Source organism: Lachnellula hyalina (assembly GCF_007821495.1).
Source record: "Lachnellula hyalina strain CBS 185.66 chromosome Unknown contig00005, whole genome shotgun sequence".
NCBI classification, from domain to species: domain Eukaryota; kingdom Fungi; phylum Ascomycota; class Leotiomycetes; order Helotiales; family Lachnaceae; genus Lachnellula; species Lachnellula hyalina.
In genome coordinates, this window is record NW_022157119.1 from 327,390 (window position 1) to 352,684 (window position 25,295).

The 25,295-nt window shown below is 48.0% G+C and overlaps 7 protein-coding genes across 7 annotated transcripts; 3 read left to right on the forward strand and 4 right to left on the reverse strand.

The window, feature by feature from the left end:
- Positions 1-8,240: 8,240 nt before the first annotated feature.
- Positions 8,241-9,118, forward strand: ARC15 (Actin-related protein 2/3 complex subunit; the record flags this gene model as incomplete). The annotated part of the gene is made up of 3 exons (XM_031146220.1): positions 8,241-8,495; positions 8,659-8,786; positions 8,896-9,118. 3 exons carry the CDS (start codon positions 8,241-8,243, stop codon positions 9,116-9,118), a joined length of 606 nt encoding a protein of 201 aa, XP_031009483.1.
- A 678-nt stretch (positions 9,119-9,796) lies between these two features.
- qutD_1 (putative quinate permease) lies at positions 9,797-11,784 on the forward strand (the record flags this gene model as incomplete). The annotated part of the gene is made up of 6 exons (XM_031146221.1): positions 9,797-9,841; positions 10,169-10,279; positions 10,325-10,414; positions 10,477-11,032; positions 11,084-11,304; positions 11,356-11,784. The coding sequence occupies 6 exons, from the start codon at positions 9,797-9,799 to the stop codon at positions 11,782-11,784; spliced, it is 1,452 nt and encodes a 483-aa protein (XP_031009484.1).
- Positions 11,785-13,277: 1,493 nt separating this feature from the next.
- AP2A2 (AP-2 complex subunit alpha-2) lies at positions 13,278-16,534 on the reverse strand (the record flags this gene model as incomplete). Its single annotated transcript, XM_031146222.1, has 7 exons — positions 13,278-13,442; positions 13,488-15,439; positions 15,486-15,820; positions 15,867-16,156; positions 16,207-16,250; positions 16,302-16,315; positions 16,380-16,534. 7 exons carry the CDS (start codon positions 16,532-16,534, stop codon positions 13,278-13,280), a joined length of 2,955 nt encoding a protein of 984 aa, XP_031009489.1.
- A 459-nt stretch (positions 16,535-16,993) lies between these two features.
- Positions 16,994-18,107, forward strand: ndufaf5 (Arginine-hydroxylase, mitochondrial; the record flags this gene model as incomplete). The annotated part of the gene is made up of 2 exons (XM_031146223.1): positions 16,994-17,230; positions 17,277-18,107. The coding sequence occupies 2 exons, from the start codon at positions 16,994-16,996 to the stop codon at positions 18,105-18,107; spliced, it is 1,068 nt and encodes a 355-aa protein (XP_031009490.1).
- A 328-nt stretch (positions 18,108-18,435) lies between these two features.
- LHYA1_G001240 (uncharacterized protein) lies at positions 18,436-19,297 on the reverse strand (the record flags this gene model as incomplete). The annotated part of the gene is made up of 2 exons (XM_031146224.1): positions 18,436-18,828; positions 18,989-19,297. 2 exons carry the CDS (start codon positions 19,295-19,297, stop codon positions 18,436-18,438), a joined length of 702 nt encoding a protein of 233 aa, XP_031009433.1.
- Positions 19,298-19,960: 663 nt separating this feature from the next.
- LHYA1_G001241 (uncharacterized protein) lies at positions 19,961-21,427 on the reverse strand (the record flags this gene model as incomplete). The annotated part of the gene is made up of 4 exons (XM_031146225.1): positions 19,961-20,874; positions 20,919-21,003; positions 21,048-21,218; positions 21,269-21,427. 4 exons carry the CDS (start codon positions 21,425-21,427, stop codon positions 19,961-19,963), a joined length of 1,329 nt encoding a protein of 442 aa, XP_031009432.1.
- Positions 21,428-22,357: 930 nt separating this feature from the next.
- On the reverse strand, positions 22,358-24,613 carry LHYA1_G001242 (uncharacterized protein; the record flags this gene model as incomplete). The annotated part of the gene is made up of 2 exons (XM_031146226.1): positions 22,358-24,211; positions 24,260-24,613. 2 exons carry the CDS (start codon positions 24,611-24,613, stop codon positions 22,358-22,360), a joined length of 2,208 nt encoding a protein of 735 aa, XP_031009435.1.
- Positions 24,614-25,295: the final 682 nt, after the last annotated feature.

A 25,295-nucleotide genomic window follows, 5' to 3' on the forward strand; every position in this document is an offset into this window, starting at 1 on the left:
TAAAGTATTGCACTGTTCGGAATATACTAGTAGGTGCTCATATCACCCGCTATTAGAAATTGCAAAGCGCTGTCTATGACGGCCCTCTATAAGTAAGGTCCCATCGACCCAAGTTTGACTTTGCTCTAAAGGCAATAGCAGTAGAATGACGGTAAGTTTTTATTTGATTCCAGGGAAAGAATGAAGCAATTGGGGTAGTGCTATTGTCGCCTCTCCATGCGCTGCACCACAAGCCTCGCCTGTACTATGCGAAAGTTTGGCAGGGTTAAAGTATAATAGACAAGTCAGGCTGCTGAGATGGAAATAACAGAGCTATAGAATAGAATTCTTGAGATGAATCTTGAGTTCTGCATTGTAAAGTAAGAAGGGACTTTAGATGTTGCAAGGGATCTGCAAGTCGGGAGAGAAATTACATTTGACAAAGACAGGGAAAGAAGTAAAAACAAGTATTTAGGAAAGTCGTGTGTTGGGCTCTTTTGGTATTTCAGATCCAAGCACTTCTCTCGCATTCTACCCGCCAGGAAGCAAACTGATTTAAGATCTCGTGAAAAGCAGGGTCACTTTTTAGGACATCATCCTGCTCGGCTTTATGATTTGAAGTCAGGTTGGAAGCAATTCATTCATGCCCCTTTTTTGCGGGTAAGGAGTGACCAATGAAGTACGCACGCTCGCGGGTGGGTGAAGTCTTACCCGTCCCGGCAAAGTTTTTCTCCTGAGCTTTAATAACGATTTGCAACAAAACTTGCAGATGGCCTAAAAGGGGCTCTTGGCAATAAACAGCCAATAAAATCTCTCAATCTAACCCTAACCCTTTTTACGAAGTGCAACAAAGGAGCAGCAGCTCAGGGGGAATCATGATGGATAGAATGAAATGGAATAAGAGAGTTTGGTTCGGAATCTTGAACAACAAGAGACAAGTCAATTAGCAGGTGGAACTTTCCAAGACTTTAATAAGTTGCCTCCCGAAGAATATGAACACCTTTCCGTCTTGTTACACGTAAAGGTAAAGGGTTCTTTTATAGGTCTTACTCCAATTCCATCGTCCTACAAAAGACAAGACAGACCCATCTCCACTCCCACGTGGTGCAAGTACAACCTCCCGAAACAAAAGACGAACATATCCTCGGGTCACCGCATAGATTGGCTCTGGAACCAGATCCTTAAACTCTCTCAGAAAATCTCTACCCTATAAAGTAAGATGCAATTCCGACACGTCACGCCTTGTAGAATCCCAGCCTCATGCATATACCCTTCTGCTGTACCAGGTACGAAGTAAAACCCACAAAGACATCTTCCTTGAGATTTTTCTTCTGGAATCTGGTGGGATAAAGTGGGCATACACCGAAGTAAGATTTCCAAGTCATGCCGTTGAGGCAGATCATATACAGACAGGACCAAACACCGAGGAAGAATTCTACGTTGATCGACCTCCAGGACTCGTCCCCAATTAAAGAAGTTTAGTGTTACCAGGGAGACCCGTCTGTCTGGTAAGTTCCACTTGTGGATTTGTGGATGCGGAAATTGCATGGCTGTCCAGTCGCTTGGAACTGGAGCCGTTGAGGGATGACTTTGACCTTGACCTTGACTCAAGCTTCTGACCCTGTAAACCCGTATTATTAACGAACCCGAGGAATGAAAACTGGGTTTAAATAATCCATGTAACGTTGATAGTTTACTTGCAGTTTACATGTGGAAACTAATGTATGGGAGTAAAAATGCTAAGTAGAATCAAGCATATAAATTCGGTCAGCTTGATTGTACTTATACAGCCTTAAGGGTTGAAAACATAATACCGGTATGGGTTTTGCCCATTGCCTGGCTTTAATAATAAATATGCATTTATCCTAGCTTGAGGCTATTTAGATCAACTAATGATTTCCGCATTTAGATACTACCATGCCCTGAGTGGATCCAAAGAGGCGTTGCTGGGTCGTGGGGAGACATTTTAAAACCAAGTTTAGTACGTACGGAAGCATGCTAGAAGGTTTCTGGAAGTCCCGGTAGAACACATGTCTTTGCGGGTGGCTGGGAGACGGCAGGTCGCAAGGTTGATATGAGTGGTTGAAGCTGACGCGGATGATGAACCGGGACTGGGTGAACAGGGGATAAAAGTAAAAGTCTTGAGATGAAGGCACTAAGGCACCCTGCATACATGGAAGAGCATGCCCCGGGCCGTTTCCAGCTTACATCCAGTGTTTCCACTTGTTCCACAGTATCCTTGTCTTGGACTGCTCCATTTGCTGCAATCCGCTTGCGCTTTGGACATCGACAAGAGTCAGACGCTTGAGACTTCGGATGAGCATCGCATCTTTGGGAGCCTTGACCCTCCACTTCCACGCGACCGTCAGGGTTGAGAAATGCATGCAGGGTGCACGGCAGAGGAAGGGGGCACACAGTAAAAGGGGGCATGGAAGGAAGCATAGAAGCCTGTAGGTACTGTACGTAGGCACGCGACATCCCTTCCTCTACGTCGTGTTGCCCAGTCTAGTAATCGCATGTGGTGGTTGACCAGATTCGGATTATTGAAGAAGTAGGTTGATAGCTAGATAATCAGATCAGCAGATAGCTGATCATTGCGGCTATTATCAGCTGTTCTCGCAAAGAACGATTTTAGGAAGGCGATGACAGAAGAAGGGGACTCGTGATGAATCTGATGATGCGGTCGTGTTTGAATTATCCGGAGTATACCTCTGGAGTAGGACCGATGATTCTGGGGTAAATTGAACTCCGTACGTCTACCTGTAAAACTAGGTAAGAAGTCCAAGCAAACATCTACGGCCGAGGAAGATTGAAGTTCAGCAGTGAAAGAAGAAATGTACGAATTGCCAAGGTAAATTGTGTTCTTTCAGTCTACGGAGTATGGTCAGGAAAGAGGCATGAAAAAACATACAAACACATTCTGTAAATAGGGCCTCTTAATAGTGACTTCTCCTGAAGCTTGGAAATGGGTTGTCATGGTTATTTTTCGATGTTTGAACCTTAGATTACTCACTCGTGCTAATTTTTCTAAGGGGCTTGCTTGGGAGCTCAATATACAAAGATATGGTAAAGTATGTGTAAGGTTGGTCGGCATCAAAAACTCAATCGGCCGTCAAGAACCCGCTCATTCCAGCACCTCGCCGTCGGGTCTTGAACAACATAGGCGGGTATTCAAGAAAAAGGAAAGGTGCCCGAAACATCAAGATTTCACAAACGATCAGCGCACAGTATGAGTAGAGTAGAGATGCCGGGTACGCTAATGCCAGGTACGAAGCATCAAATCTCTGCAAGCCCCAGGGGTCATTCAACTTCACTCCTCCCCTAGCACCGGCACCGGCTATCCTTTACTGGAGCCGGAGCCGTACAATTAAGGGCGAACGGCGTACGGAGTATATCAAACAGGGTGTCGGGAGTTCGGGATGCCTGCTGAGTGTGATATTGGAGCCCCATCGGGTAGCAGATCACCACCATATATCTCTTAGCCCAGTGGCCTCGAATGCCCTGGAACTTATCTTATCACGATACCGTACAGTATGCTATCAACTGAGGCTCTACTTTTGCGTTAAATTACACATTTTGTCTTCTCAGGCTCAAGCGAGTGCCCTATTTCATGTCATCCACCAATTCTGACGGTAGTTTGTAGATCAGTCATTTGATCACAGTCATGATATAAAGTTACTGGTACCAAATGCCGGCGCCTGAACTAGATCTCTTCCCCACTGCATCGAGCAATAATGAAACTGATACAGGACAGGGTACTCGCGTGGAAGTCGGACTCGTTCTTCAAGCACTCCGACCCACCAATCATCATGAGGGGACAAAATAGATCCAGATGTAAAGCCACTCGTCTCAAACGACATGTGAGGCGTCACCTCGCAATGTAGAGTGGACCCCCACACTCAAATATTCTCCCGTATAGCTCTCTTCTAATGAATCGACAAATCCAACTGATTCAGTCTCTCCTGTAGAGTCTTGGTGACTCAGACCTACTTCTAAGTCTAAGTCTGTTGCTCAACTCGTCGTTGCTACGAGGAACCTAGCCTCCAAACATTAGATGTGGTTTATAGCCTCCACAACGCCCCGATTCCAGCTGTCCGTTCACACCCTGGTACAGCATGCCCAACCTAACTGTATATGGGTTTATATGGGCCCCGGAGACAACTAGAGTATATTAGGATTAGAATATGCTAGGAAGCCTCATCCCTGGCTTCCATAAGCCACTGAACCTTCGACGCTATGCTGAATATCCCCTGGTGAAGCGACCGGGTTCAGGTTCCCGCCCAACTGTGCTTGCCTATCTAGGCAACTCTCGTTGGCTGACCCTGGCGGTTGTGTGTTACATGTTTAGGGGCATGCGCATGTTAGGGCTGCTGGTGGTTGCCGCTGAGATGGAGATGGTTTGGCTTTCTTTTGCCTTGAATTTGGTCGTGGGACAGACAAATTATGCTCATTTCCACCCCTTTCCTTATTTTGGAAGCCTGGCTTTGCTATGACTGCGCTGCGTCAGAGGGTGAAGATGATTCTATACTTCATCCATGACTCGTACTGTAGCTGTGCAGCACTCAGTCTTCAGTGCGACTCTTGCTGACCCATCTGAGTAATAAAGCCTCTATTTGGGTGCATCCAGTGCTGCACTGCACTGCGCCGACTTGATCCGGTACTACGTAACAATGCATCCTATCTGGCTACCGCACCAGTAGGCAGGCGTACCTCGTGGTCGTCGTGGTCGTGCGCTCAGGGGCATCCAAAAGACTGGTAGCAATCTGCGTCAGGGACTCTCCCACCGAGATGATTTGGAGAAGCCGTACGGTAAATTTAAATTTATCTGCTAGCTGCAGACAGACAGAGTTCGCGCCGCGGTGATGCCCAATACCCCCCGTTTCGTGTCTCTCTTCTCCCGCCGCTCCTTTCCAAATCTCCTCTCGCTGGTCCTTGGCGTGGCATTTCAGAAGATCTCTCACTGGCTGAATCACCCCTTTCTCCCTGTTCCTGGTCGGGATCTCCAATTATATTACTTTTACTCGTCTAAAAATATTACCCGTTCAGCACTACGCCAACCGGACCCCGTTACTACTGTTACTGTACTCCGTACTACTAGACTCGCTCATGAAATGAAATAAATTATAATTATATAATTCCATGGCCCATGCTGAGCAGCTCATTTCGATATGTCTTTTTTCTTCCGCCTTCCCCTAGTCCCGCCAGGTCGTCAAGCATCATCATCCCTGAACCTTCCTAACTCCTGGCTCCCCGTCCCTGGGCCTCCGAGAAACCCAAGAAGGAGATCTGCTCCCTTGTCTGGCATGCAATCACTGCTCGTATAAGACACTTGGAGCCCCCTTCGCACACAAAATTAATCTTTTGACTCTTGCATGTAAAATCCTCCCTTCGCCTCTATCTCTCCTGTCTCCTCTCAACTCAGGATTTGGTTTCCTGCTGTAGCTGCATATACTCTTATTTCCGACCAACGATTCCAGCTATCCCTCGCCCACCTGCACTGCAACCTGCAACCAGCGTACCTGCATACCCTCAACAGCTATTCTCGGCCTCTAAAACCCTCCTCCGTCTTACCGGCAGCAGTTCACGCAATATCCCTACAAAGCATCTATATCGGCTACCTACACTACTCGCGCACTACGAGCACTGCATTAAGGTCACAGCTCCCGCCTATATCCTCGCGCCGTCGCAGAGAGTCTCGGATTATCAACAAGCCACCAGGATCTTTTACGAAAGTAATCAGAAATCGTACTCGGGCCATTTGAACTTTTTCATAAAACACCCCGAAGTTCCCCTTTCAGTTTTGCCGCAACATCAAAACCGCCTTGCGATAACGTTTTGATTGGAAGTTCTCCGGCTTCACCAGCTCTTGTTTTTTTCAGCAGGCAACCAGTCTTGCGCAACAACGCAGGCCACGAAAAACAACGTGAGTCCAACCCTCCCAACTTCCCAATCCTTGCATTTTCCGCCCAAACACCTGGTGTTATGCACGGAGCGGCAATGGCTACTGCAAATTGCAATTTCTCCTGCACAGTATGTATAGAGTATCGCTGACTCGATATGTCTTTTATAGTCATACAAAATGATGATCACCAGAGAAACCCAGGCCTTCAACATGGGACGAGGCGCCTATGATACAACCGGTGTGCCCAAACCACCTCCACCGAAGCCCAAGTAATATCAGCAATCGAAGCTTCAACCATCGAAACCACAACTTGAGGTCCACGAGATCGTAGGAAACATCCAGTTCGCCTCGACCAACGACATATTTCGAATTCAGCACTTCCCATTCTCTACATAAAGACATTTCTGCGAAGAAGACTTTCTAATACCCACCGAGTCGACAATTTTGACTTCTTGTACATTAAACGATTTGTAACGATTCTCATTCCTGCCATTAATACATTCCAACACATCGATCTCCTCATCCAGCTCGAGCTCCACTAATACTACACATCGCAAATCTCAACCCTTGCTTCTTTCCACCAGCGAGTCTCGAATCACCACCCGAACAGCTCACACCTGCTGATCACGCACCGCCTTCAATATGAATCCGCTCGCTATAAAAATGGGTCATCTCACGGGCGAAAACATCTACGGCGTTCATCTCATCAGGACTCATGGGATACAGCATCTGGGCATTTTCCTTGGCATCTCGGCTCTCTTTTCATTTGTTTCGGTGTTCGACATTGTGGTTCCCACTTGTATCATGTTTCTTTTTTCATTATCGGGGTAAACAAAATGGGATCTGTGGGGTGTTCAAAAATTTGGGCTGGGAAAATTTGTCTGCGCATATAGAATTTTGCTTTTGTTTACACTGTTAAATCTCGGTTGGAGCTTGCCAGATCGACCCTCACGGGTTGACGGCTTGCATTTGTTTGTATAGGATATTGTAAGAAAGAAGGATACGTCGGCTGTTTTGACTACATTTTTGCTCTGCTTTGCCCATTGAAACCCCTTTGCTATTGTACAGTATTCTACTTTTTGTTTCTTGCAGGGTCCGGGCTTCTGCGGGTACCTGCTTCAATGTCTCTCGGGCTGGATCCCTGATGCGAATTGAGGGTGAGGTTGGCTGCAGAGGATGAAATTAGATACCCATCATAGACTTGTATGAATGCTTCTGCAGAGAAGAGCGAGCGAGCGAGTACTTTGGAAGGACCTTGTATCGTGTGGGCGATAAAATTTTAGATAATAAGAAACTAATAATCATATCATATTTTATCATAAAAGCCTCATAGCAAACAAGCAAACCTCGTGTACCATGGCCGAAGCAACACCACCTGTCATATTCCGTGGACAACAAGCCGTCTTCACCGCGGGTCGGTCGTCCCGGACTGGCAAACAAATATCTCGCAGCAATCAAACGAATTCCTTGCAGATACACCAAAAGCAAAGTGAAGCACACCACCGGCACTCGCCATTTCCTTACGTATGAGATACATAGGTAACGCCTGCCATATCAAAGTCGCTTTATTAAAACAACCCCACGCATCTTGCCTACTTATCCACGGATACGGTACGTAGTATCTATCTGCAAGAACCCCCAAGTATGCAACGATAAGCCACATGCAGATAACTCAGATGGTCATACTGGAACCGTACCCGCCTCCACATGGCATGGCATGGAGATCATGTACGCTGCACCTGCAACGCTCCCGTTTTCCATGCATGATGGGTGCGTCCGTTATCCACATCCTTCTAGAAGAAACCGCTCACTCGGTGCCAGCCCACCGCCACTGAGCGACTACTGTAGACTGGATGCTCGTTTAGGAAAGAGTTCTAGTGGGTTGTCTATTTTTATGCAGCCGCGGCGTGTTTGGGGTGGGTGGATCGAGATTGATTGGGAAGGACGGTGGGTGATGCGTGGGGGTGGTGAGAGTGAGATGGGGGTATGTATATGGGGTGGTGTGACGAGTAAAGAGGGGAGTGGGTGGAGTGGAGCGGAATGTGCCGAGATGGCCAGAGGTGGTAGCCGTAGCACTCGCGTTAAGGTAGTGGGATACTTGCAGGCGAGGCGAGGCTCAAGCTCCAAGTGAGGATAAACAACTCTACGACAACAACACCGAAGGAAGAGTTCCGTTCTAAGACAAGTGAGAGAGGAGATAGCAACAAGGGCTCAGCAAGCATCACCAAAAACCTCATCGACGATCTACTCCGCAAACACTGCCTCGACCTCGACATCAACCCCACCATCAAGCCTCTACTCTACCCCTCTACAATCTCACCACGCCCCGAATCCCTCGAACCCCTTGACAACCGCCAAAATGTCTATAATCCAGCAAATCTCTACTGCTTCCCTCTCCGACAACTGGCGTACAATCAACATTGATGCCCTCGATCCGGAATCCTCCTCCAACTTCGACACCACCACCCTCCACCCGGCATTCGCTCCGGTCTCAGACGCCGAGATTCGCAATGTGGGACAGCAGGTTAAGCAGTTATTAAGAGGTGGAGATGCAGAGGGGGCGCTGAGAGGCGCCTTGGAAAGTGCGCCCTATGGAGGAGATGCTGGGGTAAAGGTATGTGGTAGTCATCTACTTGAAGGTTTAGGTGGGATATAAAGGATACATTGGACAAAGAAGTGCAATTGGAGAAGAGCTAGCGGATGAGGCACAAACGGAGGGCTGAGGAAGAGGATTTGGGAAATATCTGGATGATCAGGAGTGCTGATACGTGATACAGGAAGTGCATCTGCAGACTGTGACTGAAGTCTTGCAGTCGATTAAGGCGTCAGATATGACTCCTATGCTGCAGCGAATCTTCAAGACCGAGGGTGGCAGCGACGCTCTGGATGTTTTGATGAAGTACTTGTACGTCTCCCTGGCCGTGTCTTTGGAAGAGCAGAGATTGTCTATCAATTGGTTTTGAGATTGCGAATCTCTACACAAGAAATCATACTGATAGTGAGTATTTCAATAGATACAAAGGAATGGGCGCCTCCTCAGCTCGCGGTCTCTCTCGAGGTTCAACCCTCACACCGCAAAGCACCGGTGCCGGATTTTCACAAATGGGCGGCCGACCACCTGCAAACGAGAGCAGCGGTTCGGCAATGAGCGTCCTACTGTCGTGGCATGAGAAGGTTGTGGACGTTGCTGGTTTGGGATGTGTTGGACGATGCATGACGGATTGGAGAAAAGTCTAGGACAAATGAGCATTGCAGAGACTATCCTTGGAGCCAACGCACTGAAGAGCGGTATAGATACATCAAAAACTTTGCCTATTAAAGTTCGGACGCAGCATATAATTGACGGCCTTCATGAAGAACCCTGGTTTATAATTGACCCATCCAAGTGCTACATCAACTTCTTAGCCAACTGGGCTGCTCTTTTCACATGTTTGTCAGTAAGTCCTCCGATGTCGCTATGTATAGTATATTAATTGCTGCAACAATTAGGAACCATCGGTCTACCTTCCGTGAGACTTCATTCGCTTGATCTCTTACCCGCAGCGGGCCATTCGAGCTAAAACACCTTCAAATGCCGCCGCCCACTAATCCCTTGTTCCTCTTTGGTTATATTTTGACACTTCATGACCTCGTATTCCAGATTCAGCTAGACTCCACTGTCGCTGGCTGCTTACATGATGCATCAGTTGCAAGTGCAGAAGTCGCCGTCTATTTGAATAGCACGTAACCCTTAATGACAATGTCTTGTATAGTCTCCCACTATATGAAAATTTCGGGCGAAATTGTCTAAATACTCTGCTCTACTTTGCATTGCTATACCCTTCAGTTGTATTTCAATTAACATAGTTGCGTCCAGCACTTCAATGAATATCATTTCGGAACCTCAACCCCACTCTTCACTCGTTACTTTTCATCATGGGCCTCAGTCGAGCTGCAGAAGACCGTCCTACTCCTTCGGAAGTTTACAATTATCGAATCTACCTCCTCACAATCCTTGCCTGCCTAGGTAGCTGGATGTTTGGTTACAACAATGGTGTAAGCAACTTGAAACATTTTGTTCCTTCATTCGGACGAGTTGTGAAGCTCTGCTCCCCGTTGATGTCTCGAGAGTTGTGGACTTGAATGTCATAGACTCTAAAATCCTTCTCCATTACACAATGCTGATATAAAAAATAGGTCATCTCCGGTGTCCTCGTTTTACCCTCGTTCTTTCGTGACTTCCATCTCCCTCCTGTTGGATCCCATGCATATAATAATGTGACAGCAAATATTGTTTCATTGTTCCAGATTGGTGGATTGATTGGAAGCGTGTCAACTTTTCCTTGTATGAAGTACTGGGGACGAAAGGTTGCATTGATGTGTGCTGCAGTCGTGTACACCTTTGGTGCTGCTTTGCAAGTTCGTCGCCCTACAAAACCATTGGACGTAGCTGACAAGTTTCAGGCATTCTGTTACGGTAGACTGGGCATGATGTACGCCGGCCGACTGATAACAGGTCTCGGAACCGGAAGCGTCACTGTCATTGTCCCCTTGGTTCGCATTTAATCCCTTTGATAGTCATCACCGTACCCCCTAGCCCGCTAATGTCCCTCCAGTATATAGCTGAACTCAGCCCACCTGCAATCCGTGGCTCCCTAGTCGGCATCTACGAGATCAACAATCAGCTCTCATCTCTGCTGGGATACTGGTGCAACTACATTGTCAATGAATACATCCCACCCACCGAGACAAGACAATGGCAAATCTCCCTCGCCGTGCAAATCATTCCCTCAACGCTCCTTTTCTTCGCAGCACTCTTCATCCTCCCCGAAAGCCCACGGTTCTTGGTCATGAAGGGTAAGGCATTGGAAGCCCGCAAAGTTCTAGCTTTTGTTCGGCACCTCTCCGTCGAACACGAATACATCAATACCGAAATGGACGAGATTCAAGAAGCTATTCAAAGACAATCTAAACCTCTCACTTCACACCCTCCCTCCAAATTGGGGATTTTCAGAGAGCTATGGTGGAAAGGCAACCGAAATCGCATGTTCATTGGACTAGGTCTTATGGCCGGCCAGAACTTGACTGGTATCAATGGTGTCAACTTCTATACGCCCACGATTTTCAAGAGTATTGGGTTTAGTGGGACGAAAGTTGTGTTGCTTGCTTCTGGTCCGATTTCCATCCCAAGAAACGCCCATGCAAATGCTGACAGATGAACAGGCATGTACGCCGTCGTGAAAAGTATTGCCACAATCTTCTCCCTTGTTCTCTTCATTGACCGCGCAGGCCGCCGGAAGCTCCTAATTACCAGCTCCGTTGGCACAAGCCTCGCGCTCTGGTATATAGGCGGGTTTGTCACCGCACGGCACGTGGACTTGACCCGTCCGCAGGAGAAGAGTGTTGCGGGGTGGGTTGCTATTGTTTGTATCTACATCTATGCGGTTTGTCTTTCGCCCTCACCCAATCCGAGTGATCTGGGCTAACAAGAACAGGCATTCTTCTCATTCGCCTGGAATGGTGTCGTTTGGGTTTATTGCTCCGAAATCTTCCCTACTCGCATCAAGGAGCTGGCAGTCTGTCTAGCCACTGCCTGCCAATGGCTCTTTCAATTCGCTGTTGCCCGTGCTTCTCCTTACATGCTGTCTGCCCTCAAAGGAGGCTTCTTTTTCTTCTTCGCCGCTTGTATTACTATCATGGGTGTGCTTGTGTGGTGGTTAGTGCCGGAGACAAAGGGGCGGAGCTTGGAGGGTATGGATGATATTTTTGGCACTCCGTATGGAGCTGTTGATAGGGTGGGGTTGGAGTTGAAGAGCTTTAGACGGGAGAGGGGCTTGGGGAAAGATGGGGAAGAGGGTGATGTGAAGGGGAAGGGCGGGGTAAGAGCTGGTGAGGAGCAGATTGTGAAGGCTGAAGAAGTTTAGTTCGATACCGGGGAAGTGGCCATCTTCAGTTGGAAGACCAAAGTTTGGTGAGGAGGGAGTCGGGGCGAGTTTAATGATGTTGCGGGGAAGTTAGAAAGAGAGACAGGTGCGAATTTCTTGAAGAAACTAAAATGCTAACTTAACAGTCAAATCAGTCATAGCTGAATCAATTACATTTTGGATAGTAATGAGGACTGTAGTGGTTGATAGATTACCACAGATCCAATATCATATTATTATCACGTGGTGATCTTGTTTACTTAGCTGAGGATTCCTAGACGTTCACAAACCTCCATCAAGCTGTGATTAAGCAGGTGCTTTGGATGTAGTCCATGACCCAGTATCAGACCTGGCTAGATTTCTTTTTCTGAGTAGTTGATAGCTGATATTTCACTATTCAAATTTGGTAGTCGCCGCCATCTCTCGAGTGAATCAGCATCGCACCTTCCTCGAGAACAGCAAAACCATTTGCCTTTCTACACCTCTGCCAACCCCAACTTCCACTCCCCCAACCGCAAGCATACCAGCTTGTTGAGACTATAAAAACCGACCTTGGGTAAGTGCTTCTTAGCCCCGACTATTAGATGAATCACCCTTGCTAATGCAGATATCACAGTGCTGGTGGGGAGTTGGAGACCAAACGCATCCTGACCATGTTCCCGGAGTTTGGTGAATAAATTCGGCTTGTCCGCAACACCAAACAGCCACCACGTCGAAGAAGACTTTATCCGCGGAGCTGTACATTTCTGCTTCAGCATTATCGCCTGCCTCGCCACTGATCCTGGAAAAAGGACGGCATTCACCACTCTGAAAGTTCTTACCGATGACTCTCCATACCCTCGCGGCACCATAGACGCGAATGCGTCAATCGCAGAGCAGGACTGGCGCTTCCAGTATCACGGCGAAATATTGATTAGCATGCTCAATGCCACACTGAAGCAGAAGGCCATACTTGCTAGGGTCTCTCCGTCGAGTACACAAGAATGGGTCTGGCACTGTGACGAGGGACTTGAATACGATGCCGAGGACTGCTTGAACCTCGACCTGCATACTTGTTTGACAACCGCGCCAATTGCCCGGAAGATGTTCAAGCTGGTTATGGCAATAATAAACACTAGGCAGAAGTCGACACTTGCGCTTCAGATCACATGGCCAGACTCAATTGCAGCAGAACTTGGGACCTTTGCATGTCTCCCACATTCGGGTTGCTTTGCGTATTAGCTATGTCCCGCTCTTTATGCTCTACTGTGCATCCTCATGAACGTGAGTAGTAAGAGGATTCGAAGAGCGAAAGATATCGGAACCTCACCTCACTGAGAGTGTCACAGTAGCCGGTTTCGGGAACTTCCTGCTAGCCCGAGAAAACGAAATCACGTCTTGCACCACCTTGGACAGAAGTATCAGTCGCTCGAAATGACTCCGTTGAAATGCAACTATGTACTAATCTCATTATCCGACCCTAAAGTTCCAACCAGAATGATTCTATCTCCCTCTCACGTCACAAGTATATTCTCAAAAACATTCGAAATGTCCCTATGAGAAGGTTGCTCCATCGTCTCCGGGTACGCCGAGATCCCAACCGCTAATCTCTCCTCCATAGTCTTGATTATAATCGGCGGGACACTATCATCTGTCGCTCGAATCGTGAGACGCACCATCTGTTCGAGTCAGTACCATCCACTTTCAACGAGGGGCAAGCTTACCTGTGTCCCATAATTGGGCTCAAGTCGCAATAAACATCCAAACTTCCCTCCGCCCCCGGTATGTAGCACACTTGCACCAACAAAGTTCTTCCTATTCGGATCAACACCATCGAGGACTCCCCACCGGAAACCTTCAACGGTCCTCCGTATAAAGGACTCATTGATTTCTCGATCACCATCTCTACCACCCTTAACACCAAATACACGTTGAGCTTCACGTGGCGCTCCACCAATCTGCTTCCATCGTTTGAAGAAATCGTCAGCGGTAAGTTCAGCCGGGTCCATAAATTTGTGGATATTAACCGGAAGCTTCAATGTGAGGGCTTGAAGTGCTCCAGCAATATAACTAATTCTGATCGTCGGACTCTTGTCAAAGACCTTCTTGGCTTCGAACATGATCATCTGTTGACTTTGTGCGCCTTGGTGGATGGTACTCTCCGGTAAGCCCTTGACCTCCCAGCTGAGGTTTTCCTTCTCAGCCGGTTCGAGATCCAAAGTCGTGGTAAAAGAGGTCACGGCAGTTGGAGCTTTGTTAGAGAAGTAGAGAATGACACAAGCCATTTGACCTCTATATTCTGACCGTACACCAATCTGGATCTGACCATCCTCATAGAGTATACCCTCTGCTTTCGTGAGCAACTTGTTGTAGCCAATCTCCCAATCTGGCGAGAGATGAGCTGCGCTTGCCAAGTTTGGAGCTTTAAGCGTCTTGGGTTCCGAAGGTCCCGTATCCAGCATATCCAAGCCAGCGAGGTCATTAGCACCCTTGGCGTGTCCATTCGTGCCATTCGTGGTCCCGTTTGTCCCGTTCATTTGTGGGCCCCCGTTGGAACTCTGTGCACGTTTGAGACCTGGGTTCTTCTCGATTATATTAGCATCTTTCCCACCAACAACCCAAGTCCGCTTGTCACTTGTGTTGCCATGCTTTTGATGCAGTCGTGAGAGAAGAGCTGACTGGCGCTCTGGGAATGGAGGCATCTCATCGCAAACGGTGCGAAGTAGATCGTCGGTTGGTAGACTTGCTAGGGCGAGATATTCGCATGCTCTTTGCTGGAGCTCCGAGTCCAAAGTATGGCTGTACGCTTGGAAAACGTACATGAGTCGAGGTTTGATTTCAGGAAAGAGGTTGACGAATTTGATGAAGCATGAGAGAATAATAGCCCTTGTACTTGACGAACACCCTTGAAGCTTTCCTTGAAGAGCCAGGAACTGCTCGATGGGACTACATCCCTTGTCTTCTGCAATCAGATGACCGAACTCGCCTAGGATGTAACCTCCGATCTTGACCAAAGTCTCGTGACAATGGTCCGCCTTGACGTATTGCAAGATGTTTTGCGCAGCGTACACTTGGAGCTCTTCGTTGTTCGTGACGATTTGAATGACTCGATGCCATACTTCATCACTGACATGATCGCCTGCCATTGCGATTAGGCGCAGGGAAATGTCCACATACCACTGAATGTCCGTGGCGTACTTTTCTGTCAAGATAGCAATTTTTAGTACCATCTCTTCTCGGATGGCAAAGTCGGCGTTTTGAAGATATTGGAGAAGTTCTCCGACGATTGGCTGAGCATTAGTCTGGTCACACATGCTGTACAAGAGATCTAGACCTTTCCTCCGTACACTGATATCCCTGTCTTTCAGAGACCCAATGATTATTGACTGGTGCTGCTTGATGGGATCCAAAGTTTCGGCTCGTGCAGCCAAATGTGTCATGGCTTCCAATCCAAGATATCGTACATTCGTCTCGCGTGACTGGATGAATTTACCTAGTCTCGATGAAATCTGCTTCATCAGGGCTTGTTCGGTATCGAGATGAATGATCAGGTTGATGGCTTCAAAGAGAACAGCATTCTGGGCGTTGTTTTGTTGTACGTTCTTTGGCATCTCCAACGCCAGGTTTAGAATCTTTTGTAGGGATTCTCGGATCAATTCTCGGACATGAGTATCCTCTGTCATCTGTTAGAGTGAACGTAGCCATACTGCACCAAAACGTACCTGACGGCGGAAAGTATTGCAATAACCTCAGCATCTTCACTTGTATCCATGGACATGGCACTTTGTAGTAGAGGTAATCCTGCGCATATTCCTGGTCCACCAATATCCTCTTCATCCGTGAAGCTGCTTTGACATAGCTGCCTTTGTACTGCTCTGGGTTGTTTTGCGTAAGGGCCATGACTAGAGAAGTTACAGAAAGAGCAACACCCATATCAGCATCATCCATCAGAGATATTATCCGTTCGGCCCATTGCGGTTGGACGATATCTGGGGACTTTCGGTAGAGTCGGAGAAGAGTAAGTGCCGCCTTTTTCTTGACGAAAGCTTTCGAAGTACTTGAACATCATTAGCAGTTGAAAGCCATGGGGATTACAATCTTACGGTGAAATCAGGAGCCGGTGAACCTCCCCACTCAACGCCTCACCCATTTCTCTGGAACCAACATTGGCAATGGCATGCAACGCCAAGCAGTTGAATAGTTCATTATGATCCGTCAAATCTTTTCGTATACTGTTAACCACTAGATGTAATAATTCGTGCTGCTCGTGTAGGAAAAGGGTCATGGCAAGATATCCGATCTGCTTCTCCGAATATTTGTTCGCCGAGATGAGATTCACAGCCTCGAGGTGTCCGAAGTCAACGTTCCATCCTAGAATGTATATATAGAGAAGCTGCAAGAGTCAGATGCAGGTCTGTGGCCAGGGCTGCTGGGGCGCATTACCTTGCAGACATATTTCTTTTTGTGGTATCCACTGAGGCTTCCATCTATATTATATTAGTAACTTGCCCTCCCCCGCAGATGGCATGCGGATATACCTTTGAATTTCTGCCTATGATAGAATAACTGGTCAGCCTCACTCCCTCCCCTGCAAAGCCAGAAACGCAGCCACAAACCTTATATTCGCCAGTTCCTTATTGATTCTCTTCTCCTCCAACTCTCGTGCCCTGGCATTCCTTAGATCTGCAATGAACTGTACCAAGCCACGCATATTCGAATTGTTCCCCGAGGACCCGCGGCTGAGGAAGCCCGCTGCGGCCGAGGAAGCCATGATGGGGTATTGGGGCGTTGGTCTTCTGCTTTTCCCTCTGAATCTACGATACACCCAGCTCGAAAATATATCCGATCGATACGTGAAGACCCTCGACGACAATACAAGGTGGTGTAGGTCTCGAAAACCGTAGGATTCGCGGATGGCGTGGAAGCGGGATAGCAAAGGCTTCGTTCTTAGCCCTGCGCGGGGATCTCCATTCGCAACGTGCTTGCGGCGCGATAGCCAGCTGTTCTTATTTTCTGTGATGAGATGTCGCTATTGATGTGCTGAATAATTGGGCGAAATAGTAAGTCTGAGCTTCTGGGTGTGGTGTTGACGGTCCCCTCTTGGATTTGACTTGACAACAGTAGTGCCCGTGCCCGCGCATTTCTCAGCAGGGTTAGCTTGCATAGAGCCTTGTCTAAATGTTGAACGTCACCATCAGCCTTCTCTCGTATTTTATATTCAACCTCAATTATGAAGCCAACAACGTTACGATCTTTTCTACCGCGACCTGCAATTAATCAGAGAATTTGTATATCTCGAGTATCTCGGGGTTATGCGGTCCAAGCTCCAGGAAACCCGACTCTACAAGTCTTCAATCGAAATACAAAATACCTGCAGAAAGAACGAGCAGCTTCAAATGTAGAAAGAAGTCGGCAGGCGGACTATCTGAAGGATGAAGTGGCTATGCGGTTATCGGAGAGGTTACTAGTAGGATATTACTCTTCAATTGGCTTCTGAATGCTAATAGTTCTAGGATATAAATCGACATTTTAACCATGTCCTCGACCTGGGGGCAAACTCATGCAACATAGCGCGGGCGCTTACTCTTCCCGATCCTGATATTGACCCTTCAAAGACAACCTCTCCTCCTCTTTCCACCCGAATATCACACCTCACAGCTGCAGATTCCTCCCGTACACTGCTGTATAGAGATGTCGACCTTCCATTCAATCAAGAGATAAACCTCACACGCCAAGTGCTGGACGATGAGGAACGATTGCCGTTTGAAGCCGAAACATTTGATGCTGTATTGAGCTCTCTAAGCATGCATTGGATCAATGACCTTCCTTCTCAACTAGCTCAAATAAACCATGTTCTTAAACCTGACTCGCCGTTCATTGCAGCCATGTTTGGAGGAGATACTCTGTACGAATTGCGAACATCACTACAACTTTCAGATCAAGAACGGCGAGGTGGAGTCGCAACACATGTTTCTCCATTAGCAGATGTTCGAGACATGGGCGGGCTACTACAAAAAGCCGGATTCAAAATGTTGACTGTTGACGTAGACGACATCATCGTTGACTTTCCCGACACTTTTTCATTAATGCGAGATCTCCAAGCAATGGGAGAGAGTAATGCTGTTCTGGGGAGAGAACCAGGAGGTATACAGAAAGATGTACTTCTTGCGAACGAAGGCATTTATCGGGAGCTGCATGGGAATGAGGATGGGACATTACCAGCAACGTTTAGAATGATTTATATGATTGGTTGGAAGGAAGGCCCAAATCAGGCCAAGCCGCTGCCGAGAGGAAGTGGGCAGATTAATATCAAGGATATTTTGGGGGGTGGAGAGGTCAAGTGAGCGATCTATATCTGTAAAAATGTCATGTATCAGATGAGGTATAATTGAGCTTCTGACAGCCCGGGTGTCTTCCCCGGTGCTAGGTTTGCGCCAAACAATGCCATATGGCGCTCTGGAAAGTTTGATCTAAGAAGTCAGTGCAAGGTTGATCTCCTATACCTATTCGTGTGTTCCATTCAAAAAGGGTATCTCTGCAAGTATTATAACAAGAAGTAATCTACCCTGAACTCCTCCAAGCGTGACCTTGTGACTGTCAACTCTGCCACATTTCAACGCTACCCATCCCAAAACACATGCTCTCATATAAACACCCATAGCCCAATATACCTCAACTCAACCAAGCCCAACTCCCCACAACTCTTCCTTCACTCTCCTCGGCCAGATCCGTAAAAACGCTCAAACTCAAATCCAAATCGTCTGGCTGACACCCCGTACACCGATCCACCACCATGACATCCACACTGCTATTCCCCGCTTTCGTCGCATCATACCTATCGATCCGTATCTTCTTCCCACACAAAGGATTCGCATTCGGATTACTGCTGGTACTCACAGCATCCCACACAATATGCGAGACTGCACAGATGGAGTCTTTGGAGGTATTCTCGTATCCGCAAGCGCCGTAGCCCGGACCGGGAGAATAGTATGTTAGGTCGCCTGTGAAAGTTGCCGTGTTGGTGGGGAGAGGGAGGTTCTTGTGTTTTTTGCTGAGGAGTATGAGCTGTATGTTTATAGGATTGCAATTTGCTAATTTCCAAAAAGAATGATTGACCAAGGAAGGAATAAGGAGAGAAAGAAGAAGGGGAAATTCCAGAGTTTCAGATTAGAGTGGAAGCTCAAATCGGAGTCCCTGTCCCTGGATGGAAAGTGTTCAAATTAACCCACCCCTTATGTAGACCCAGCCCAATTCCCAATCCGAGTGCTAGAATCAGTACCAGTACAAAGAGCGCTGCGAGCGCGTAGCAACATGTCTTGCGGCTGATCCAGGTGGGGATGAAGCGGTCGGAACGATGTCCTGGGGCGTTTCGTTCTGCAGCGGGACCCTCTTCCTTGGTGACTGCAAACTGTGGCTTTGAGGATGTATTGAAGGTGTTATATTTGCTTAAGATGCCGGGTTTCTTGGAGGTAGAAGGCGTCTCCCACTCGAGCGCTTCGTGGGTTGGATTGGCGATTGGAGTTGCGTCTGCCATTGATTGATATGGTTCGAGGTGGAGAACAGAAGGTAGGATAGAATTGTAAAGGTATCAAGAGAGCATTGCAGGGTATGAACGAGAGTAATTGCAATGTTGTAGGGAATATGGTAGGATAAGGTTAAATTTAAGAAAGCGGAGGCTCGGGAGGGCCCTGAAGCTCCACTTTCTGGGGCTGATTAGCGCCGAGCACAGATCCAATCTGGTGTAGGCCCGCCATTACCATCAAAGCTTATTCTCAGGGCCCAGGGTTTATGTTTCATTTCACTTCCACGATGCTATGGACATGCGACTTCATCGGCTTTGATACCATTACTCCCTTGATCTCATTGCATTTGATTTACTTTCAGATAGACAAAGTCAAAAGGAACGGTGGAGAGACAGACTGGACTTGGCGATGACAACATTGAAGGCGACGAGGTGCTATAACTATCTGAAGACAGTAGGTGGATTGACTCATTATGAAATTGCTGAAAGCCCAACATGGCAAATCCAATAGGTAGATATTCAAACAGCTGAGAACAGCAAAGAAGCGCTGATGTCTACAGCTCTCAAATCAACACTCTATGATGCTAGTAACACGATAAAATACATTTGGTTGACAAAGAAGAAGACAAAGAATTACAAATACACCCAACAGACCTATCATACACCTTCACCACCTCATGCAAAGATATCAAACGTTTGACTCGCATTGCCCGTACAAGCCTGCTGATCCAACTTCGCCCCATTCGCAAACAGACAAGTGGCACCAGCACCATTCTTCGGTGCTAATTCAATGCTATTACCACCACCAAAAGGGAACAGCTGGCTATCCGTAACAGCACCTCCTCCATCAGCTCGTCCTCCACACGAAAACATGATCACTTGATCTCCAGCTGCTCTCCTGTCATCAAAGTTTAGACATCCCTCTGTTAAACTACTGACAACGAGTGTCGAGTTTGCCTCATTGTTATGAGCACCTGCTGTGATGATGTCGAATTTCTCGCCTGCTGCTCCCGTGCAATCTTGGACTGCGATTGGAATCAAGTTTTGACGGAAATCACCGGCGGTAGAGTCGATGAAGAGGCATTGACCGGAAGAGGTTTTGATGGAGGCAGAGGAAAAGGCTAGTGTTGCAGTGGTGTCTTTCGGGTTCGCTTCTGCAGCAGCTGATGGTTGAAGAACTCCACCGGCGCGGGAAACGGGGACTGCTGATGCGCTTTGGGCTGCGGAGCCTATGGCGGTTGAAACGGAAGGTCCAGATGGGGCAGAGGCACTGGAGGCTGTAACTGGGACTTTGGTATTCGTAGCTAGTGTTATTGAAGCACTGCTTGCTAATGCAGAAGTCGGAGTAGGAGTTGCCCCAGCCACTGGCGATGTTGGACCCCCAGCTACAGAAGTAGTTGCACCTGCACCAGGCGCTTCACCCCCAAAAGAGAATGACTGCGTTGCATTTCCAGCAGCACAAGGAGCTTGGTCTAGCACGTTTGCAGCCGTGACAGCCAGACATACATTAGCTCCACTCTGGGGCTGAAAGGCCAAAGGACCAGCGCCACTAGTGAAGTTGAACAGTTGAGAAGGTGTAACAGTACCACCTAAGACAGTCAGAGATGTAAATCCATAGTAGGGGATTGCATACCTCCATCTGCTCTTCCGCCACAAGAAAACATGATGACTTGATTCCCAGCAGCTCGTCGATCATCAAAATTCATACAAGCTTGAGTCTGCAAAGTCAGAATGAACAACAAGACACGAGAAGTCTTCATACCAAAGTGCTGACAAGTAGCATTGTTCCAGCTACGTTGTCATGAGCTCCAGCTGTAACAACATCCCATGATTGACCAGCGCTTCCATCACAAGCTGCAACTTGGATAGGGTTTAAGTTGGCGCGAAAGTCACCCGATAACTCATCAATAAAAAGGCACCGTCCATCGCCAGTCTACCATGATCAGCGTCAGCCCGAACTTCTCATACGGATGCATGGCATACCTTGATTGAAGTTCCCGAGAACGCACGTGTAGCCGTGTTATCTTTCTGCTGAGCCTCATCGAATGCAGCTGTGTTAAGTGCAGCGACTGTCCGTCTTTCGAAAGGAGATGCTGATGCGATGGCGATGATGCCGAACAGGAGGGGTAACGAGGAGTGCATTTTGAAGAATGAATAAGCTTAATTAAAAGGTGATGTTTGATTTGATTGGCAAATAAATGAACGTAATGCTGACCAGCAGGAATGAATGAAAGAGGAAGAGAAAAGAATTGATCTCGAACATCCCTACACACGAATTCTGCATCGACCTTCACTCATATAGCCTTTCTCTCACCTGCTCACCTGCACAGGTAAATTAACGGCAAAGGGGGATTCAACAACATGTTTTCAAAAAGGTTTCACGGCCATTTCCAAGACCTGCCATTGTTAAGCTTTTGATCTCCAATCACTAATAATAAAGATGCTGAAAAGGCTGATGTTGAAACCCAGATCGTGAGAGATCCCGTCTGACGTTCGTCTGATGTACGGATGCCCGCCATGGATAAGCGGTTAGCTGTGCTCGTGCATCTAACACCCTCACTCCCTATTGGTCGCCCCTGAGACTCGCGATCAGAACCCTGTATTCCTTAATAAGTGGGCGCGCTGAGGGTGCGGAGACATGATCGGGACGTTTAAAATAACATGTCTGGACACTGCATCTATAAAACACTTCAAGGGAATCAGAACCATGAGCACACATTTGATCCTGTACACCAGGAGGTACCTGGCCTGGTTTCGTGGGCCAGTGGACTGAGAAGCCAGAACAAACCCGATGAACGACACTCAACACATTATTTCAGACTCGGCTTCAAGATGACTCTGGTATTCAGCTACTTTTCTAAATCTACACACCAGGTATCCGCTTAACCAGTCCTATCGCATGGCGCCCATACCAACGCATTTATAATACACCCAAAGCTTTGAAGCTGCCAGTCTTTTGTTATAATACACCCTATCCGTCGATGAAATACCAAACGACGCTTTTGTTTTGTTCCCAGAGACCCGCCCTATAAAACTCGCCAAACGCCAGCCTCAAATCGAGGTCAGATCAACTCAACTGCGCCGTAAAGAATTAGTCCTCCCCATCCCAAACCATTTCTTACCTCCGACCCCCAACGACTTCCCCACATCGCCATCAATCTCATCCGCCGCGGCATCATATCCAGAAACCCCTGGCCCACTCGCAGAGCTTGGTCTAGGAATTTGTGCCTGTGTACGATTCCTCCTAATCGGTGGCGGCGTAGCCCTTGCTTCCTCCTCTGCAACGTAACTCTGACTCCTCACCATCGGTGGTTTCTCCGGTCTTATAAAGAAGCGTGTCGAGAATCGCGATCTCCTGTTGGCAGTGTCTTTCTCCGGCGAAGGGAGCGGCGAATTTGTAGCTGTTACCGTTGAAGGATTGTTTGCCGGTGCTGCTTTGCGCAGTTTGGTAGTGGCAGCCAGCGAAGATCGACGGTCGGGTGGGTATGGTTGGGATGGCGAGTTGAGAGGATGTTGTACCTCTGGATGTCCATCGCCCGTGAATTGACCCTGGTACGCAACTACCGTATCATCACTCTGCGGGTGATTGGCCATGCTAGAGCGACGAATGTTTTCATAGCGATGAGCGGGGTGTGGTGGGACGCGTGAGGAATCGTTGAACCTCACATCACGACCCCAGGCGTCACCACCACCCCCGAATGAAAATAGATCTGGCGGTGTCCTGGCTCGTGTCGGGCGTTGATATGATGATGTGCCGTTATACGTGCTATTGGTGCTGGAGATACTACCCGTCTCTGTAAATTCCTCCTGAGTCTCGGTATCCCAACCGTGCCCTTCGCGTCTACTAGTGATCGTCTCTCCTGCACTACGTGGCCGAAGTGACATATCAGATTGATACTGGCGCGTTGTGGGGAAAGTAGAAGTGCTGTTGAGGAATGTCCCGCTCGCTTTTCGATGCTGTAGCATTGCATCATTCGAGTTCTTGAAGTGGCGCAGTGTATCGGTGCTGATGGTGTCTGGAGTTGGAGGGAGGGTATGCTGACGGTCAAAGCTATTCGTGTCGGTCGATAGAAGGCGAGGCATACTAGCTTTTCGTTTTCCCTTGCTGCTTGGTGCTTGTGTGGATACAAGGCTACCATTGGCTTTCTCGAGTGTATGCTTCAACTTCTCCAGTCGCTGCAATGGTGATTCCAGTACATTGTTGATGGAGAGATACTCTTTCCTCTGTAGCGTGAGGTTGCGTGTTGATGGTTTTACGGGAGTTACATCAGGGACAGGCCGTTCATCAATCCAGTCTTCCACCGATGTAGATCTTCGATGTCTTCGTGGGAGTTCCACCTCATCTTCTGGGACATCCAACTGAAACTTTTTCTCCCCGTAGACACTGACGAACGAACTCTCGCTCAAAAGACTGAGTCGAGGACTACCTATATGATCTGGTGAACCATCAAGTGAATCCTCCGTTAGATTTGGCAGTGTGGACTCGCTATACGGGAGATACAGGCTCCTCAAAGCTTCGACACCCTGACTCGGCTCGGACAAGAACGAAGGCATGCGAGGGACAGATTTCTGCGGTCGCAACTGGTCGTCGAATCGTGGAGGGGAGCTTGGCAGCCCATCGTCGTGACTAGGACGGAAGTATGTGGATTCGTAGTCTGCCTCGAAAGATCTAACACCCTCTCGCTCCTTCATCAGCCTATCCACCTTTTCCTCCAGTGTGACAATGATGTTGACAGCCTCCTCGACAGCCTGATCCCTCTTCTCCAATTCCGACAACAGCTCCTCATTCACTTCTTGTAATTCGGCCTGCTCTTCGATTTGTTTCTCGGCTTCTTGCAGCTTGTGCTCGAGGGTTTCTTGTCGCTGACGGCGGTGGAAAAGCTCAAGCTTGAGATCGAAGTTCTGTTTGTGCAGAGTAGAAACTTGCTGAAACTCAATTAGCTAGTGCCCAGTATTCACATGGAGAACACATACCTCTTCCATCTGCTTGATTCCCATCCCCCCCTTCCCAGCTGTAACCCCACCCACGCTCGACCTGCGCTCCTCTCCTCTCCCACCACTCCCTTTTACCGGCGAGCTCTGCACACCCTTCTCGCCATTGCTCAAATCGATACTCCGTCTGCGACTCTGCCTCGCGCTTTCGACTTTGCGCTCCCTCAAACGTTCCTGCAGCAAGCTTGCGCCGCCGGAAGTAGGTGCCCTAGCCCCATTTGTACCCGCACTGCGCGCCGGTAGATGGGCCGAAGAACTGTTGCTGGATGTTGGTGTCATTCTTGTGTTTGCAGAATTGCTGGATTCGGGGCGCGATCTTTGACTTTGATCCTCCATTTTCTCTTCCTTTCTCACTGCCACCATTAAGATTCCATTGGCATTGGTTGTTGTGTTGGGTTGTCAAATAACTGGGGGTTGGGTTGGGTTGGGTTGGGTTGGGCGCAACCTGGGATGTACCTTGTATTATAGATGGTGGATGTCTACTATGAATTTTTGAGTCTTGCACAGTACAAGCACAAGACGGCGGTGAGGCTGGAGTAGTGGGATACACATCAATTGAATGCGAACAAGCGGTGACCTTGAAAATGGCAACTGGAGGATATCGCGGGGAAACTACGATGTGTCTGTTGCGCTGAAATGTTTTCGGTCCTTTGTCTTTGTTTGTGTTTGCTTTTTACATCGTGTGGTTTGTAGTTGATAGTTCGTATGCGGAGGTGGGTGAGATGAAACTGTTTAAAGCCAGTAGAGGAAGAGGAATTGGAAGGGAGGAAAGGAAAGGGAAGTCGCAGTCGCAGTCGGAATCGGTACAGGGCGACACAGACACAGCTTTAAGGGAGGGATGTAAAGTAGATCAGGCAGTTGAGTTGCACAGCTTGATGTTGGTGAGACAACAATCAGCAACAATCAGTGAGAAAGAAGTAAAAGGTCTGTGTGGGTGGAAATGAATCCGGTTATATTCTCGGGAGCAAAGAAAGGAAGGAGGAATATAATGAATAGGATGGGAGTAGGAAAAGAAGCA